The 17,263-nt window shown below is 42.8% G+C and overlaps 1 protein-coding gene across 1 annotated transcript; it reads left to right on the top strand.

Moving 5' to 3' along the window:
• The first annotated feature begins 257 nt into the window (after window positions 1-257).
• NIFK (nucleolar protein interacting with the FHA domain of MKI67) lies at window positions 258-10,983 on the top strand. Its single transcript, XM_035008219.1, has 7 exons — window positions 258-421; window positions 1,806-1,943; window positions 6,121-6,229; window positions 7,988-8,199; window positions 9,192-9,257; window positions 9,394-9,468; window positions 10,234-10,983. The coding sequence occupies exons 1-7, from the start codon at window positions 317-319 to the stop codon at window positions 10,420-10,422; spliced, it is 894 nt and encodes a 297-aa protein (XP_034864110.1). The 5' UTR covers window positions 258-316; the 3' UTR covers window positions 10,423-10,983.
• Window positions 10,984-17,263: the final 6,280 nt, after the last annotated feature.

The following is a 17,263-nucleotide window of genomic DNA, read 5'->3' as shown; positions in this document are numbered from 1 at the left end:
ACCTCAAGGGCACGGATGTTTGGGGCTTTATTTTTAAAACTCTCCTTGAATTGGCGGGCCGCAAGATGGGCATGAGCAAGTTAACCTTTCACGGGTTTAGACAGTCGGCAGGAACAAGCCAAGCGGCGCCCAGCCACCAGAGGGCGCCCGAGCTCGCTCCGGCCCCTCCCGGACTCCGCCCCGCCCCCGGCGCCCTATGCCCCGTCCTCGCGCCTCACCGCGCATGTCTCCCGCCTCCACTTCCGCTTTGGGTGAGCTGAGAGCGGGCCGTTTCCGGCGGCGCCGCGTGGAGCTTTTCGGCTTGGAAGCCGTCGCCATGGCGGTCTTCGCTGGTCCGGCTAAGCCGTTCCTGTCGCTGAACCCGCAGGAAGAGGCCAAATTTCAGAAGGAGGTGGCGCAGGCCCGCCGGCGCGCAACCCAGGTGAGCAGCCACCGCGGGTCCGACTGAGAAAGGAGGGGGCAGACGGGTCCGCGTGCGGTTCCCTGCCTGGCGCGTCTCGCCCTCCTCACACCTGTGCCATTTCCAGCGTCTCCCCGGGTGGGCCGCAGACCTCACGAGCTTGAAGGCCAGGGTCTTTCTGAGACCGAGAAGGTTATGCTGACTGGGAGATGGGGTCTGGCCGTGTAGGCCTTAGGGTCCTCCTGCGGAAATACGGGGGAGGTAACCGGGTGATGCAAGAGGAGGGCCCGCTGTTGGGAATGGACTCTTACACCGCAAATCATCCTCAGGTTAGAGCTGCCACTCCTCCGCTCTGCCCCCGAATGTGGGAGGTTTGTTCGCCTGGTTGGTGATTTTGGAGTTCTTAAAAGACAAGGTTTGCCGAGTTCCATCTACTGACTAGGGTCTCTGTCATCAATTTATATTTGCCTTGTTTTTTAGCATAAAATACACGTTTGGAAAAGTTAAAAGTGCTTGTTATGGAAGGTAAGGGTATGATGACTGGGGTGCTGAAAGGTTGGTTGGTGGGCATAGTGAAGGGCAGTGTCTCGAAATTGTTCGGTTCGGTGCGTGTGAGTCAACGGTGATCTGCAAGCAAAGTTGAAGGGTACGTTTATGTGGAGTTGGGCCAGAAGACTTAAATCGATGTTTTCAAAGATTTACTTGCTTATCCACTGATTGAGCGTGTAGTTACTGAGCATTTACAGGGTGCCGGGTGCTGCAATACAGGCTAAGACAATCCACCACTTGACCGTTGTCGTCCTGGGAGGTCAGAGGTTAAACACCGAATTTTTCAGTTACTATTTTTTTTTTTAAGATTGTATTTATTTATTTGACAGAGACAGAGACAGCGAGAGCAGGAACACAAGCAGGGAGAGTGGGAGAGGGAGAAGCAGGCTTCCCGCGGAGCAGGGAGCCAGATGCGGAGCTGGATCCCAGGACCCTGGGATCACGACCTGAGCCGAAGGCATACGCTTAACGACCGAGCCACCCAGGCGTCCCTAAATACTTATTTATTTAAAAAAAATTTTTTTAAAGATTTTATTTATTTATTTGACAGAGAGAGACCTAGCGAGAGCAGGAACACAAGCAGGGGGAGTGGGAGAGGGAGAAGCAGGCTTCCCGCGGAGCAGGGAGCCCGATGTGGGACTCGATCCCAGGACCCTGGGATCATGACCTGAGCTGAAGGCAGACGCTTAAGCCACCCAGGTGCCCTTTCAGTTACTATTCTGTAAATGGAAATACAGGGCAGGTTTTTGATCTTTTGTCTTGGACTGAGAGATAAGGGTTTTGCAGGTTTTGTTGCAGTGTGATTTTTTTTTTTCTTTAATTAAAATTTGCATTTACCTGGTCTGTATGTCTTCAGCGACAGGAGAAAGAAAAACTGACTCCTGGAGTAATCTATGTGGGCCACTTACCTCCAGCACTTTATGAAACCCAGATCCGGGCATATTTCTCCCAGTTTGGCACTGTTACAAGATTCAGACTGTCCAGAAGTAAAAGGGTAAGATTAGATTGCTTTGTTCCTTACAAGTATGTAAGTTTTGATAGTTTACAGAGTGTGTTTATATATTATTGTTTGTCACAGTTCATTTTAGAAAGGGGGGTGGATAAGATTTAGAAACAAACTGTGAAGAGAGCAAAGTCAGTGTTACTGTAAATGTTTGTTTTACTATTAAAATTGCCCCAAATCCTCACGTTAAATTGATAATCCTGATAAGTGATTTCATACTTACTCTGTGGCTACTAAGCCAGGTAGGTATACATGAACTTCTGTTTGAGGAGCAAGTATGAACATCTTTTATCAGCCTCTGGCACAGGCATCCCTATAATAGCAAAGGTTTGTGTAGTGAGTAGTTAAGAATAAGGGCATTAAAGCCAGACCACCTAGGTTTGAGCCCTAGCTGTATGGGTCCCTAGTTGTGTGACCTTGGACAATTTATATAATTTCCCTATGTTTCGGTTTTCTAGTCTGTAAAATAGGAATAAAATACCATCCACCTCCTAGGAGAATACAATCAAAGATTAAACAAGGTAACAAATGTAGAGTTCTTAGAACAAACCTGATACAGTAAGCCCTTTATAAATGTTGTTATATTGTACCTACCTCCTAATAAAGAAAAAGTTTGTATGGTTTGTTTCTGAAATAGAGGAGTGGCCACTTTATTTTCTTCCCTGCACATATCCACTTTTGGTTGTAACCGTAGACCTCTCACTGTTAGAATCTGTTTTTTCTTGATACAATTTTTCCACATTTTATCAAAGTTAAATTTTATATTTGATTTGGTATGTGAGGGGATAGGGTATGCATCCATCATATGCTAGTTGCCATAAAATCACAGATATTAAGTTATGTTGTCAAAGCAACATGTTAGCATTAAAGGGAATTCTAAATTAAAAACGCCCTAGTATCTCTTCCATCCTAACCAAAATAACATTTTGTCTGTATTCCACCCCTTGTTTTTCCATTTGCCTATTTATAATGGTTGCTAATTATGTGGGTGAGATATTATTAAACATCCTAAAGTCTGCTAGAGTATTTAGTGGCTATTTGGTAATCCGCCATTCACTTTTATCAAATATCAACTTGATCTCATTATTTGTTTCAGATCTTTGTTCTTTAAGAAATAAATTATAGGTAGATTTGAGGTCCCTTTTGTACCCTTCTCAATCGTCTTCCTTTTCTCCCCATGTCCAGGAAATTACTATTCATGAATCCAGTGCTTTTCATTACTCTGTGTTTTTAAATTTTTACTACGTGTTCATGTATGAATGAATATACATTGTATATTTAAGTCTATATTTTGTCATTCTTTAACTCAATTTTTTCATTAACAATCTGTTTAGAACTTTATCTGTGAAACTCTAGTGCATTCATTGTCATCACTGTGTTCCTTTGCTTGAATATATTAAGTTTTCCAACTTACTGAATATTAGGGTTTTGGTTTTGTGTTTTTGTTTTTACAATTTTTCTGTGTTACAGGTGCAACCGCTAGGAACATTCTTTGCATGAGTGTAGGCATATTTTTCTAAAATAGTATTTTTCAGACTTTGGACCCACTATAAGAAATAAGTTTTACAGCACAAGCCTGTGCGCACGCGCACACACACGTACGTAAACATAATAGAAATAAGTCACATGAGGCAATACTTACCCTTCCTATTCAGTTTTTTTTTTTAATGCTTTTCTGACCCCCTAAGTTGATTGTGTTGCCTTCTTAAAGGTCACATTCTGAGTTTGAAAACTACTGCTTTACAGAATATCATCAGAGTCACTGAGTATAGAATGCTCATGGTTTTTGTATCTGCCTTACTCTGTGACATTTAGTATCCTTTATGTGTGTGTTGGCCATTAGAACTCCATCTTCTATGAATTCTTCTATGAATTGCCTGTTCATATGTTTTGCCCTTATTGTTTTCTTTTCTGAAAACTTTTTTCTGCATTTTCTGGGGTATTACTTTGTAAATGTTTTCCCAGCTTGCAATATAATCGTTGTTTTCCTCAGTTTTATATTTTGAAAATGTTCAAGCCTACAGGCAGGTAGAAATAATAGTGTGATGAACATCCCTGCCCCTCACCTGGATTTACTTGTTATTAACATCCTGACACATTAGCTTCATCTCTCTACTTATCCTCTAGAACATACACTTTTTTGTTTTGAAGAGTTCAGATCAGTTGTCTTACAGAAAGCTTGCTCCTTCAGGAGATGCACTAAAATTTAGCATTTCCAGCATTGTTGTTGCATAATAAAGGCGCCATTTTCCCCCCACTCACCCCAATTTTGACTGTTTGCTCAGTATTTCCATCCAACATTCTGGGATTACTAGGTAAAATAGGTAAAAGTGTTTGGCTTCTTTTTTTTTTCTTTTTCCTTTTTTTTTTAATCTCCACACCCAACGTGGGGCTCAGACTCAAAATTCCTGAGATCAAGAGTCACATGCTCTATCAACTGAGCCAGGAGGCGGTCCTGGCTTTTTTAGTTTTGGTTTTTTGTTTCTTTGTTTTAGTCACTTGACGCGTATTTTCAAATCCCTTTTCAGAAGGCTTATATGAGTTGATAATGTGGTACAATAAGTTGAATATCGCAACGTGTCTCTTCCACTACACCGTCTTTCCCCTCCCTATTAAGAGATAGGATTATAAAGAATTTTTGGACATACAGATTTTTACCAGAATCCTCTTGTGGCAGATAACTAAACAATGGGCATGTCCAAGGTGCTAGTTAGTGGCATTGCTGGTGCTAGAAATGAGCCTCCTGGTCATGGAGTGGTTTCCTATTTCCATAATTGTATCACCAATTTTGATCCATATCCAAAGATATGCTTAATGCAAAATTGTGAAATATTCCTGTTGTTACTAATAATTAGAACTGTAAGGGCAGAAAGATTTGTTTTTTTCTACCCTCCTAGGTTCTCGTAAATTTATGTCCTGCTTTTAGGCAAATGGAGGGGGGTGAAGGGCTTTTTTGTTATCTACTACTTCCCGGTTGCTTTCAGCTCAAAATAATCCTTATGCCAACGTAGCATATTTGGGGATGGCATATTCTGCCACCCTACAGGAACATTTGCATCCTTGACAGACTTTGTGTGGAGCACTTGTGAATTATTTCTTCATAGCAACCCTGTGAGAGTGGTTATTTTGTCCCCATTTAATAGAATGAAAAACTGAGGTTTAATGTTATTTACCTGTCACAGCTGGGATCCAAACGTGGGCATTTGGACGCTAAAACCCATGCTCTTGTTACTAAGACAGGTGAGAAAATTCACTTTATATTGTGGTGCTGAGGGCAGGAACCTGGGACGTGCATTTCATAAGATGTTGGCAGCATCCCTTTACCATCAGTTAGGAAGATGATCAGTCATTAGTAAACATGAAAATGAACACACTATTTTATTGATTAGCTTGGCAATACTGAGGAGTTAGTTTCTTCCCAGTTCTTATGTATAAAGTGAGACTTAGATTATCTGCATTCTTTGCAAAACATCACACTATCCACTGGGCATTGTTAATACATGAATAAAGTGACTATCAATGAAATTGGTAATGAGTAAAGGACTGTGGGCCTTAACCAGATTTCCTAAATGTGGTAAATTCCAGCTGCAGTAGCCATGTATTTGTCATATAATAAAAATCCTAGGAATACCTCAAAATCAGGGGCATGTTCCGACTATTTTGGATCTTTTCTTTCTAATATATTTCTTTTTTTTTTTTTTTAAGATTTTATTTATTTATTGGAGAGAGAGAGACAGAGCACGAGATGGGGGAGGGTCAGAGGGAGAAGCAGGTTCCCCGCCGAGCAGGGAGCCCGATGCGGGACTCAATCCCGGGACTCCAGGATCATGACCTGAGCCGAAGGCAGTCGCTTAACCAACTGAGCCACCCAGGCGCCCCTCTAATATATTTCATTTTCACGTAATCTCTGCACCCAGTGTGGAGCTCAGACTCACAATCCCGAGATCAAGAGTTGCACGCTCTATTGACTGAGCCAGCCAGGCACCCCGGATCTTATCTCTTCCCATAACAATCCCTGCCTTGTGCATTGAAGTTAGAGTTAAAGGTGTTGTAATGTTATTCGATAATGGGCCTAATTTACATTATTTAAATTAATGGCATTTTAGGACTTTCATGACCAGTTAGAATTTAATCATTCTACTTTTTGTTGTTGGGTTTTCCATTGCAGACTGGAAATAGTAAAGGCTATGCCTTTGTGGAGTTTGCATCTGAAGATGTTGCCAAGATAGTTGCTGATACAATGAACAACTACCTTTTTGGTGAAAGACTCTTAAAGTGTAAGTGCTTTTCTCTTACCGGTGGGATTGCGTGGTGCATGCCTGCTGCTGGTGGTTGACTGTGCCGTGAAATACAAATTGCTTAGCTATTTGGATGTCCCACTTCATCTCTGGGATGATTCTCTTAAGTATTTAAGTGCAAGGATATGAGTGCATTTTCTAGACAGATTCCGGCTGGAATTTTAAAATCTTCCAGAGTGAGAGCTGTTTTTATGCTAAGCATTGAGACAAGTTACTACATTGGAAGAGCAGCTGACCCATCCCTAATGGGATACAGAAGGCTTCCCAGAGGAAGTATCATTTAAGTTGAAACCTGAAGGTTAGGTAGGAGTGAGCCAGGGGAAAGGAATTACCATCCCTGGCTTGATGGGACAGCAAGTGCAAACTGAGGTGACTAACAGTACTTACGTGCCTGTGAAGGAATGTCAGGAGAATAGCAAGAGATGAGAGGAGGTCAGGTTACTGAAGGCCTTAAAAATCTGGGAGTTTAGAATATATCCTGAGGGCAGTGGGAAGCCACAAATAGATAGGATAACATTAAAGGCAAGAAATCCCGTTTGAGAGTCCGTCTAAATGACATTGGCTGCAGCTCTTTCACAGGAGAAACCATAAGGAGTAGAGGGGAGACAACACCAGATCAGTTCATCCTGCAGAAAGTGGAGCTGCCCACTTTGCGTTCCCAGAGCATCCCTGTCTGGAGCTCTGTGCCTCCGGAGGCAGAGTTAACTTTGGCTTTTCTGTGCTGAGGGGGACTGTGACCATACCAAGTACCCAAGCCACACACATCTGTTCACGTAGCTGATGAGCTGCCCAAGTAGCGTCGCTCGCTCTCTCGGTTCCTGTTGGCTGTAAGAGAGAATCCCAGTGGCCTCATGAGGTCATGGGTTCATTTCACACATAAAAAGCATGGCTCTTTCCAAGAGGAGATGGGCCAAATATAAAATATGTTAGGGGACCACATGGGTAGGATCAGTGCTGTGCTGTGCCTGACTTTGAAAGATCACAGAAAAAGTTCTGAACTCTGATATGAGTTCAGATGGAAGATTAGCCACATTGTCTTTATTTTTTTGAATGGAAGTAGTGTATATGGGAGGTGAGCCCAGGAAAATACTGGTAGGGAGTAGAGAAGTGAGAGAAGGAAGTCATTGAGGGTGTGTTAGCAAGCACATTACTTCTCAGGCAGCTGGGTTCCATTCTGCCGGGTAACACGGGAAGACAGAATTATTCGACTGACAGGCAAGGGAACTAGGGTATTTATCTATCAACTCCCTATCCTTCATTGGTTGAAGGTTGATGCCAAGGGTTTTGGCCTGCCTTGCATATGGTCCCAGTGTTCTTCCAAACCCAAAAAGGGCCCTTAAGCAGAGAGCTGGAGATAAGCGGTAAGCTGGCTGAGACCTGGAGAGAGATGCAGAGGAGATGAGGTGGAAAGTGATTCCTTGTGCTACAGCAGGTCACACAGCCTGAGATCCTGGTAGCTTCAGGAACCCCAAAGACTTGACGCCACCAAGACATTCCTTTATACGACTCATCTTGTTCACTTACATATTTCTAGCTCCTGGAACAGTTCTTAGCATTTAATCAAGAGCTATTTAATAATTGTTGGCTGTATGCCTTTCATTTAGGTTCCTACTTTATTGTTTTGTTTTCTCCATGTAAATGGGAGAGGTCATCTTGATTATGATGTGGGAATGACACTGGTGGAAACCTTGAAATCTCCCTCCCACTTGGTAGAAAACTTCTTTCTTTTAAATATAGGTCATTTTATACCACCCGAAAAAGTACATGAAGAACTTTTTAGAGAGTGGCATGTTCCATTTAAAAAGCCATCATATCCAGCAGTGAAACGGTATAATCAGAATCGGACCCTTCTTCAAAAGCTACAGATGGAGGAGCGATTTAAAAAGAAGGAGAAATTACTCAGGAAGAAATTAGCTAAAAAAGGAATTGATTATGATTTTCCTTCACTGGTAAATATGCCTTCACAAAATGTTTTTTGTATTTTTTCTTGGGGGTGGGCTTTGTACCTCATTAGTTATAATGTGGGTTTTATACATCAAGTGTCCAGCCCGGTGTTTATCATGTGCTAGGCTTTACCTAAATTTTTGAAACATTGCATTGTAGGTTCTTTTTTTCCCCCCTAAAGATTTTATTTATTTATTATTAGAGAGTGCACACAAGTTGTGGGGTAGGGGGGGAGAAGCAGATGCCCTGCTGAGTAGGGAGCCCGACATGGGACTCAATTTCAGGACCCCAAGATCATGACCTGAGCTGAAGGCAGATACTTAACCACCTGAGCTACCCAGGCACCCCTGCATTGTAGGTCCTTTTCTAAAAGTTTGTTACAGCAGATCCTATTATCTCCCATCATACAGAAGAGGAAACTCTTGAAAGGGATTAGCTCAGGGTGCCTGGGTGGCTCAGTTGGTTATCCAGCAACTGGAAGACTGAGTTACCCTCCCTGGACCCAGTTCCTGGTTGTTAATTTTTTGCCCAAATCCCAAACACACTCTTTCTCAGTAGGTGTTAAAAGAACAGGCCCTGGTACCCATGGGAACCACGGGGGAGCTGGGACAGTGAAGCTTGAAAACAGGCATGCGAGAAATGCCTCTCTGGTAGCCCATTTGCTGCTTTGTCAAAAGCAGCCCTGCTTCATGATCTAATCCTGAATTTGGCCAGACCAGGGCCTGCCTTTTCACAGTCTTCCAGTTCACATTTCTGATTCAGCTTTCTGTGTGGCCAGCTCCAGGTTTTGGCCCCACTTCAACCTCTACAGCCTGTGGCCCTTCCTTAGTTGGAGGCCCCTCTTCCAGTTTTATCCTTAAGATCGTGAGTTTTGCTTTTTAAATTGAAATGCTGTGTCATTTGGGGACGATTTACTGCTAATATGTGCAAGGCTCTAGTGGTAAGTTAAAACTGTAAGTATGTGAGACTCCAGTTTATTTCTTTATGTTTATTTAAGATTTTACGTAAAAAGGAAAAAAGAAATGCTTCAAATACTGGGCTTCAGAAATCTACAAATAGCCAGGTAAAATTTTATTTATTTGTATCTATTTGTCGTATCACATGCCAGGTAGTAGGGAAAGATAAATGGGGAAATATATTCAGGACTACTATTGCTGATAAATATGCAGACTGATGAAGTCCCTTAAAATTTATTGAAGGTCTTATCAAAGAAAAAGAAGAAGAAAAAGGCTTCACGTGCTCCTACCACTCCTGAGAAGACTGTGGATAGCCAGGTAAAATTGTCTTCAATATTCTGGAAATGAGGTATTTTAGAAATGATTGAAAGAGGAAGAGCAGGGGCACCTGGCTGGCTTAGTCGGTGGAGTGTGCGACTCTTAATCTCAGGGTCATGAGTTTGAGCCCCATGTTGGATATAGAGATTACTTTTAAAATAAATGAGTAAATAATTTTTTAAAAAGATTTTATTTATTTGAGAGAGAGAACACAAGTTGTGGGGAGGGGCAGAGGGAGAGGGAAAAGCAGACCCCCACACTGAGCAGGAAGCCTGATGTTGGGCTCGATCCCAGAACCCTGGGATCATGACCTGAGCTGAAGGCAGATGCTTAACTGAGCCACCCAGGCACTCCAATAAAGATTTTTTTAAAGAGGAAAAGCAGTTCGTGCTGCTGTCACTTTACTAAAATTTCAGATTTCACCTTGTGATTGTTATGGTAAATCCTTACTGGTGATTTAGCAGATACAGTGAGGTTAGCAAAAGTTATTGTGAGTTTATTGCACTGTTTACCTTTCAGTGACTAAGTCAGTAGGGAGAAATGAAGCCACTATATTTATAAATGTAAGTCTAGTTTTCTACCTAATAGCCTATAATGGAGCATATTATGTGCAGCTGCATCACCAAAAAGGGTAAACAAGCCTAAAATAACACAGGGCAGCTTATAAAAATACAGGGCAGGTGGTATTGGGGGAGAGGAGAGTTAAACTCATTCCTGAAACCTACCTATATTTCTGTATTATAATCTTTTATTTGTTAAATCCAGGGCCCCACACCAGTTTGTACGCCAACATTTTTGGAGAAACGAAAATCTGAAGTGGCTAAAATGAACGTTGATGATCAAGATAAGGAAATAGTTTTCAAACAACCCGTACCTGGTGTAAAAGAAGAAACACAAGAGACTCAAACACCTACACGTTCGAGAAAAAAAAGACGAAGAAAAAGCAATCAGTGATTCTGAAAAATGTGATTTTAGTGTGAGGGCTAATTCTTTGTATGTAACTAGATGCAGTGGAGTACAACCATTGACAAGATTCTTGGAGGACAAACTCAGTTCAAGTCAGCACGGAAAGCGGTTGCAGCTGGCTTAGCTGCCCTTGCTGAGACGCGCAGGTGCCTCGCCTGCAGGAGTCAGGCGAACGCTACCTCTTTGTCCTGGTCTCTAGTTTTCTTTGCAGATGTTATAGCTGTCTTTAGTTACTCTGCCTGGATAGGAAAGTCACCATTTATTGCAGCTTTCGTTGTTACCGTCAAATAAAATAAAATCTTGCTTGACTACCTACATGGTTTATTAGGTGTGCAACTTTAACCCATAAGGGCATTCAACATCGTGTGCTTGAAACTGGAAGTTATGTAATATGCAGAGAGAAATATATGTGATCATTTTCACCATGTTAAGTTAGGTTTTGGTGAGCAAGATTTAATAACCGTCGTTTTGTGTCTGTATCATGGATGTGGAATTGTATTTCAAAAAATCAGTGACCAGCAAATAAACTTTTTCTGTAATTCATTCGTATGCAGGTGGGACTTAGATGTCTTTTTTTTTTAAGTTTTTATTTAAATTCCAGTGTAGTTAACATACAGTGTTCTATTAGTTTCAGGTGTACAATACAGTGATTCAGTATTTCCATACAGCACCTGGTGCTTATCACAAGTGCCCTCCTTAATCCCCATCACTTACTCCCATCACCTCGCCGCTTCCCCCTGGTAACCACTGGTTTGCCTCTTTTTTTTTTCTTTGCTCATTTGTTTCTTAAATTACATACATGAGTGAAATCATGTGGTATTTGTCTTTCTCTTGACCGACATTTCGCTTAGCATAATACTCCTCTCCATCCATGTTGTTGCAGATGGCCGGATTTTGTTCTTTTTTATGGCTCAGTAATATTCCATTGTAAGGACTTGGGTGTCTTGAAGTAAAATAGGTTTTTTTGCTTCTCAACTATTTTAAAGTTTCTAATACCCTTGAAATGTGTTTTCGTTTAGCTAATCCAGATTTATTAAAAATGCCCATTGCCATGGAACATTTTTTCCTCCAGTATTTGTTAAATCTTTAATAATGAGGTATTGGACTATGTGTCCTGATATAAAATGTAAATGAGAATTTGTTTCAAGTGTAGAAAGAGCATATTTTACCTCCAGAATGGTACCTGACCTAGAATATGTCCAGTATGGGGATGCCTGGGTGGCTCCGTCGGTTAAACATCTGTCTGCCTTCAGCTCATGTCAAGATCCCAGGGTTCTGGGATCAAGTCCGGTGTCGGGCTCCCGGCTCAGCAGGGAGCCTGCTTCTCCCTCTCCCTCTGCCTCTCTCCCTTGTGCATGCGCGTTCTCTCTGGCAAATAAAAAAAAATCTTTAAAAAAATATGCCCAGTATGTGTGTGTTGAGTGAATAACAACCTTTATTTTTTGAACCATTTCTCCACTTTGGATCTGGATGTCCCTCTAGTTTCCCCTTCTGGGAAAGCACCAGGGAAGTATGTCATTGCAGCTTCACGTTTCTCTCTCCAAAGGGCATATGCACTCAAACTCACATGTATACGTAGCAAGATGAGTTGAATATTTCCCTCTTCCCAGCCTGCTGCCAAATGTGTAAATTAGGTTTTAAATGTGCCCTGGAGCTGGGCAGGGAGTGGGGATGAATCCATCTTTAGCATATCATGGCCATGGGTATTTTTTGAAAGAAATAGAGCTGAAATTTTGTGGTTAAAAGTATCTTCCTGTGGACTAGGGTCTTCAAGAAAATTCAATGTGGTGTGATTGTGATTTTCAGATTTTGTAGTAAGAAAATCAGACGAATTGAGTGGAAAGTCTCTGCCAGTAAAATTATAAAATTTTGTAGTGATATGGAGCAAATAAGGTAAAAAGAGGGTACAATTCAAAACTACGATAAGTATGACCATGACTGTAAAAAATGCATTTTTTTAAATGGGAAGATAAATATTTGAGTATGTGGAAGCAAAAGTATGTGTTGCTGTTATATGTAATCAGCAAAGAACTAAAGGAAAAAAGGAATGAATCCACAGACAAGGTTCCATTAGAGTCTGACCTTTCAGATTGCATATTTGCCATAGAAAGGGAGCAAGTGGACAAACCAGTGTGAAATGAGGTTTTCTGTTGCCGGCAGTATTTGGAATAGACTGCGACCATGTCCAAGGCAACTGGTCACCGTGGCTGGAAACTGGAACCCTGGCTGCTGAGTGGCACGAGCTGGAAATCCAGATCGGCTGTGCTCATAGGAATTACAAACCCTCGCGGTCCTGCCACAAAGGCCATCTCTTGTTCCCGCGCTGACCCAGGCTGGGTGACCCAGAGCATTAGTCGCCCATGCAGTGACTGATGCAGGCGGCTGCTATCCTTTAACCCAGAAGTGAGTGTGTGTAGTTTTGATATATGATGTTTTTTTCCACTACGTAGGCAGAAATAGTCCCAGGGCCCAAACCGAACTGGGGTATCCTCTGGACCACGGGGTGGCTCACTGTCCTGCGGGCCAAGTCCGCTCTGCCTGTTGTGATTTTAACATGCTTAAATGTTTGAAAAATCAAAATTCATAGCAAATGAGAATTCTATGAAATGCAAAGCTTAGTGTTCCCACATACAGGTTTCTTGGGGCACAGTCACATTTATGTGCTGCAGGAGTTTAGCACGATGGAGACCGTCTGCGGTCCTCTGCTCAGCACGGCCCAGGACTGCCACAAACCAAACCGCAGTGACGCAGTCTCAGCTCGACGTACTTGGAGTGCCGCGTGCTTTTGGGCTGCCTCGAACTTTATGTGTTTTTTGTTTTGTTTTGTTTTTTGTTTTTTAAAGATTTTATTTATTTATTTGAGAGAGAGAGAATGAGAGACAGAGAGCACGAGAGGGAGGAGGGTCAGAGGGAGAAGCAGACTCCTCGCCGAGCAGGGAGCCCGATGCGGGACTCGATCCCGGGACTCCAGGATCATGACCGGAGCCGAAGGCAGTCGCTTAACCAACTGAGCCACCCAGGCGCCCCGAACTTTATGTGTTTTTATCACCAGTTCGTACCCATCGTGTCAAAACAAGAAATGTGGACTCCTGTCATACTTCGGCTCACGGTGGAGCGCAGATTATTTTATCAAATGAGACAGCGCAGCATTGCGCCCCTTTTGCAGTGATGCTCCAGCTGTGCTTTTTTCTCTCACCACCCTTCCTTCCTCCCAGCTGCCGCAGCCGTGAAGGTCAAGCTGTGCGGTGTCAGTGGGAACGGGATACAGCCCACATGTGGGAGGCACTAGGCCAGGACCAACCAGGAAGGTTTTCCAATTTCTTTCTTTTTTTTTTTTTTTAAGATTTTATTTATTTGACAGAGAGAGACACAGCGAGGGAGGGAACACAAGCAGGGGGAGTGGGAGAGGGAGAAGCAGGCTTCCCGCGGAGCAGGGAGCCCGATGTGGGGCTCGATCCCAGGACCCTGGGATCATGACCTGAGCCGAAGGCAGACGCTTAATGACTGAGCCACCCAGGAGCCCCAGTTTTCCAATTTCTTAACGCAAAATACAAGTCAAAGAGAGTATTTAAAAATGAACTTTTTTTGAAAAATGAAATAGAATCTCATTCCAGATCAACGTTAACAAATGAACATTTGCAAAAAAATGACCTTGATGATAGGAAACACTGATTTCACACTTCCTGCAAAAATTCAAAATGGAGCATAATCCTAAATGTACAACATAAAACTAAATAATTTTTAGAAAACATAGGACAAAAGGTTTATGACCTGGCGTAGGCACGGGGTTCTTAGACATGACACCAGAAGCATGCTCCATAAAAGAAAAAAACTGAGGGCGCCTGGGTGGCTCAGATGGTTAAGCGTCTGCCTTCGGCTCAGGTTATGATCTCAGGATTCTGGGACCGAGTCCCAGTGCAGAGCCTGCTTCTCCCTCTCCCTCTCCCTCTGCCACTCCCTCTGCTTGTGCTCTTCTATCTCTCTGTCAAATAAAAAATAAAATCTTTAAAAAAAAAAAAAAGGAAAAAAAACCTGATAAATTGGACTTGATCAAAATTTGGAATTTACTCTTTAGTTAAATTACTGTTAAGAAAATGAGAGGGTTGGGCGCCTGGGTGGCTCAGTCGTTAAGCGTCTGCCTTTGGCTCAGGTCATGATCCCAGGGTCCTGGGATCGAATCCCACATCGGGCTCTCTGCTCAGCGGGAAGCCTGCTTCTCCCTCTCCTGCTCCCCCTGCTTGTGTTCCCTCTCTCACTGTCTCTCTCTCTGTCAAGTAAATAAATAAAATCTTAAAAAAAAAAAAGAAAGAAAGAAAAGAAAATGAGAGGGCGCCTGGGTGGCTCAGTCGGTTAAGCGTCTGCCTTCGGTTCGGGTCATGATCCAGGGGTCCTGGGATCGAGTCCCTGTGTCTGGCTCCCTGTTCAGCACGGAGCCTGCTTCTCCCTCTCCCTCTGCCCCTCAAATAAATTTTAAAAATCTTAAAAAAAAAAAAAAAAGAATGAGAAGACAAGGTACAGACTGGGCGAAAATATTTTCGAAAAACTTTTTATCCAAAATAGACCTGTCAAAAAAATCAGCTCAAATTGTCCTAGGCAACCCAACTTCTGTCTTTCTGACCATAAAATGGAAACTATAATATGGACTCTTTTCAACATAATGTGAGGTATGTGATAATACTTAATATTTCCTCAATATTTCCATGTGTCAGATATCGTGGTAAGCCTTTTAAATATATTAGCCTATTTAATCAGAAAAAAACCTAGGAAGCAGATATTTCTTTTCAGTCTAAAAGAGGAGAAAATGAAAGCCCAGAGTGTACATAGCTTGTCCAAAGATTGTATATGGTGAGCCGATTAACAAGGCGGACTCAAGCCCTTCACGTTCCCCTCGCACAAGCTGAGCACGAATGCTACATTGTGAGTGGCAGGGGATACATGGAGAGGGGCGAACATGACAAGGCCTGCTGACTTTTTGAAGGGGAGGCAGAAATGGGGCACTGGGGCCGTCGTGGGAGGAAGCAAATCGGGGGTCTGTTCTTCTGTGGCCAGCTTTAAAGTGACAGCAACGACGGGCGCCTGGGTGGCTCAGTCATGAAGCGTCTGCCTTCGGCTCAGGTCATGGTCCCAGGGTCCTGGGATCGAGCCCCGCATCGGGCTCCCTGCTCAGCCGGGAGCCTGCTTCTCCCTCTCCCCTCTCCCACTCCCCCTTCTTGTGTTCCCTTTCTTGCTGTCTCTCCCCGTCAAATAAATAAATAAAATCTTAAAAAAAAAAAATTAAAGTAAAAGCCACAAAACGCTAGGTGGCGATAGATCTCAGACACTTAAAATCTACAGTCAACTTTCATGTAAAGCGACTGACAAGAATGCAAGATTATTAAAGGGATTTTTAAAAAGATTTTATTTATTTATTTGAGAGAGAGAAAGAGAGCCCAGTGAGAGAGAAAGCACGAGAGGGGGCGAAGGTGGGGCAGAGGGAGAGGGAGAAGCAGGCTCCCCACTGAGCAAGGAGCCCGATGTGGGGCTCGATCCCAGGACTCTGGGATCATGACCTGAGTCCAAGGCAGATGCTTAACCCACTGAGCCCCACAAGTGCCCCAGCATTTTTTTTAAAGACCTCCCTGAGAAACATCCTTTTATCGCACACATACCACCACCAATTTCTAGACAATTAGAGAACACAAACTACCACTATCAAATGACCCTTAAGCAACGGGGTGTTAATAATGTCCTTTGGGCAATTGGTTAGTGCTGAAAAATATATTTGCCAGAGGATTTCACATCACCAGCCACACAACACACTGATGGGTGATCCATGAAAGTTTTTAGCTTATGAAATTACATGAAGTTATGAATAAGCATGGCTTGGTAATTTGTGGGCAAATAGTTTTATAATTTGCTGTTCCACAGTGTAAATGAGAATCAGATGGCTCTATTTAAAAAAGAAATTTCATGCAAGAGAGCTTTGCTTTACTCTTAAACACAGTCTTTAGCCCATGGCGTGTGGAGTATTTCCTGTTTTCTACTCTCTGTGCTTATTTATTTATTTATTTATTTATTTATTTATTTATTTATGAGAGAGAATCTCAAGCCGACTCCACGCTGAGTGGGAGCCCAGGTATCTCACAACTCTGAAATCATGACCTGAGCTGAAATCAAGAGTTGGATGCTTAACTGACTGAGCCACCCAGGTTTTATTTCTTGTTCATGAGGCCTGAATTATAAGCATGAAGTAAATACTGGACTTAGAATATGAGGCATTTTCCTATTTCTTTTTTTTTTAAGATTTTATTTATGTATTTGAGAGAGAGAGAGCAAGAGAGAGCATGAGCGGGGTGAGGGGCAGAGGGAGAAGCAGACTCCCTGGTGAGCAGGGAGCCCCATGTGGGGCTTGATCCCAGGACTCCAGGATCATGACTTGAACTGAAGGCAAATGCTTAACCAACTGAGCCACCCAGGTGCCCCTCGTTTTCCTATTTCAATTAATAAATCTCAGCATTTGGAAATATTTTTCAAGTTATACCTTAGGTGATATATTTCTGGCCTTTTCCCTCTTAAAAACAGACAAAACCGGGACGCCTGAGTGGCTCAGTCGGTTAAGCGGTTGCCTTCGGCTCAGGTCATGATCCCAGGGTCCTGGGATCAAGCCCCGCATCGGGCTCCCTGCTCAGCGGGAAGCCTCCCTCTCCCTCTGCCTGCCAGTCCCCCTGCTTGTGCTCTCTCTCTTGCTGTCTCTCTCCCTCTCAAATAAATAAATAAAATCTTAAAAAAAAAAAGGACATGAATTTGCAGCAGTATTATGGAAGTTACTTTTCTGTGTTGATAAGTGGCC

Source organism: Mirounga leonina, unplaced genomic scaffold (genome assembly GCF_011800145.1).
Source record: "Mirounga leonina isolate KUSES-001 unplaced genomic scaffold, KU_Mleo_1.0 Mir_151, whole genome shotgun sequence".
In the NCBI taxonomy this organism is placed as follows: Eukaryota; Metazoa; Chordata; class Mammalia; order Carnivora; family Phocidae; genus Mirounga; species Mirounga leonina.
This window is presented reverse-complemented; position numbering and strand designations above follow the sequence as displayed.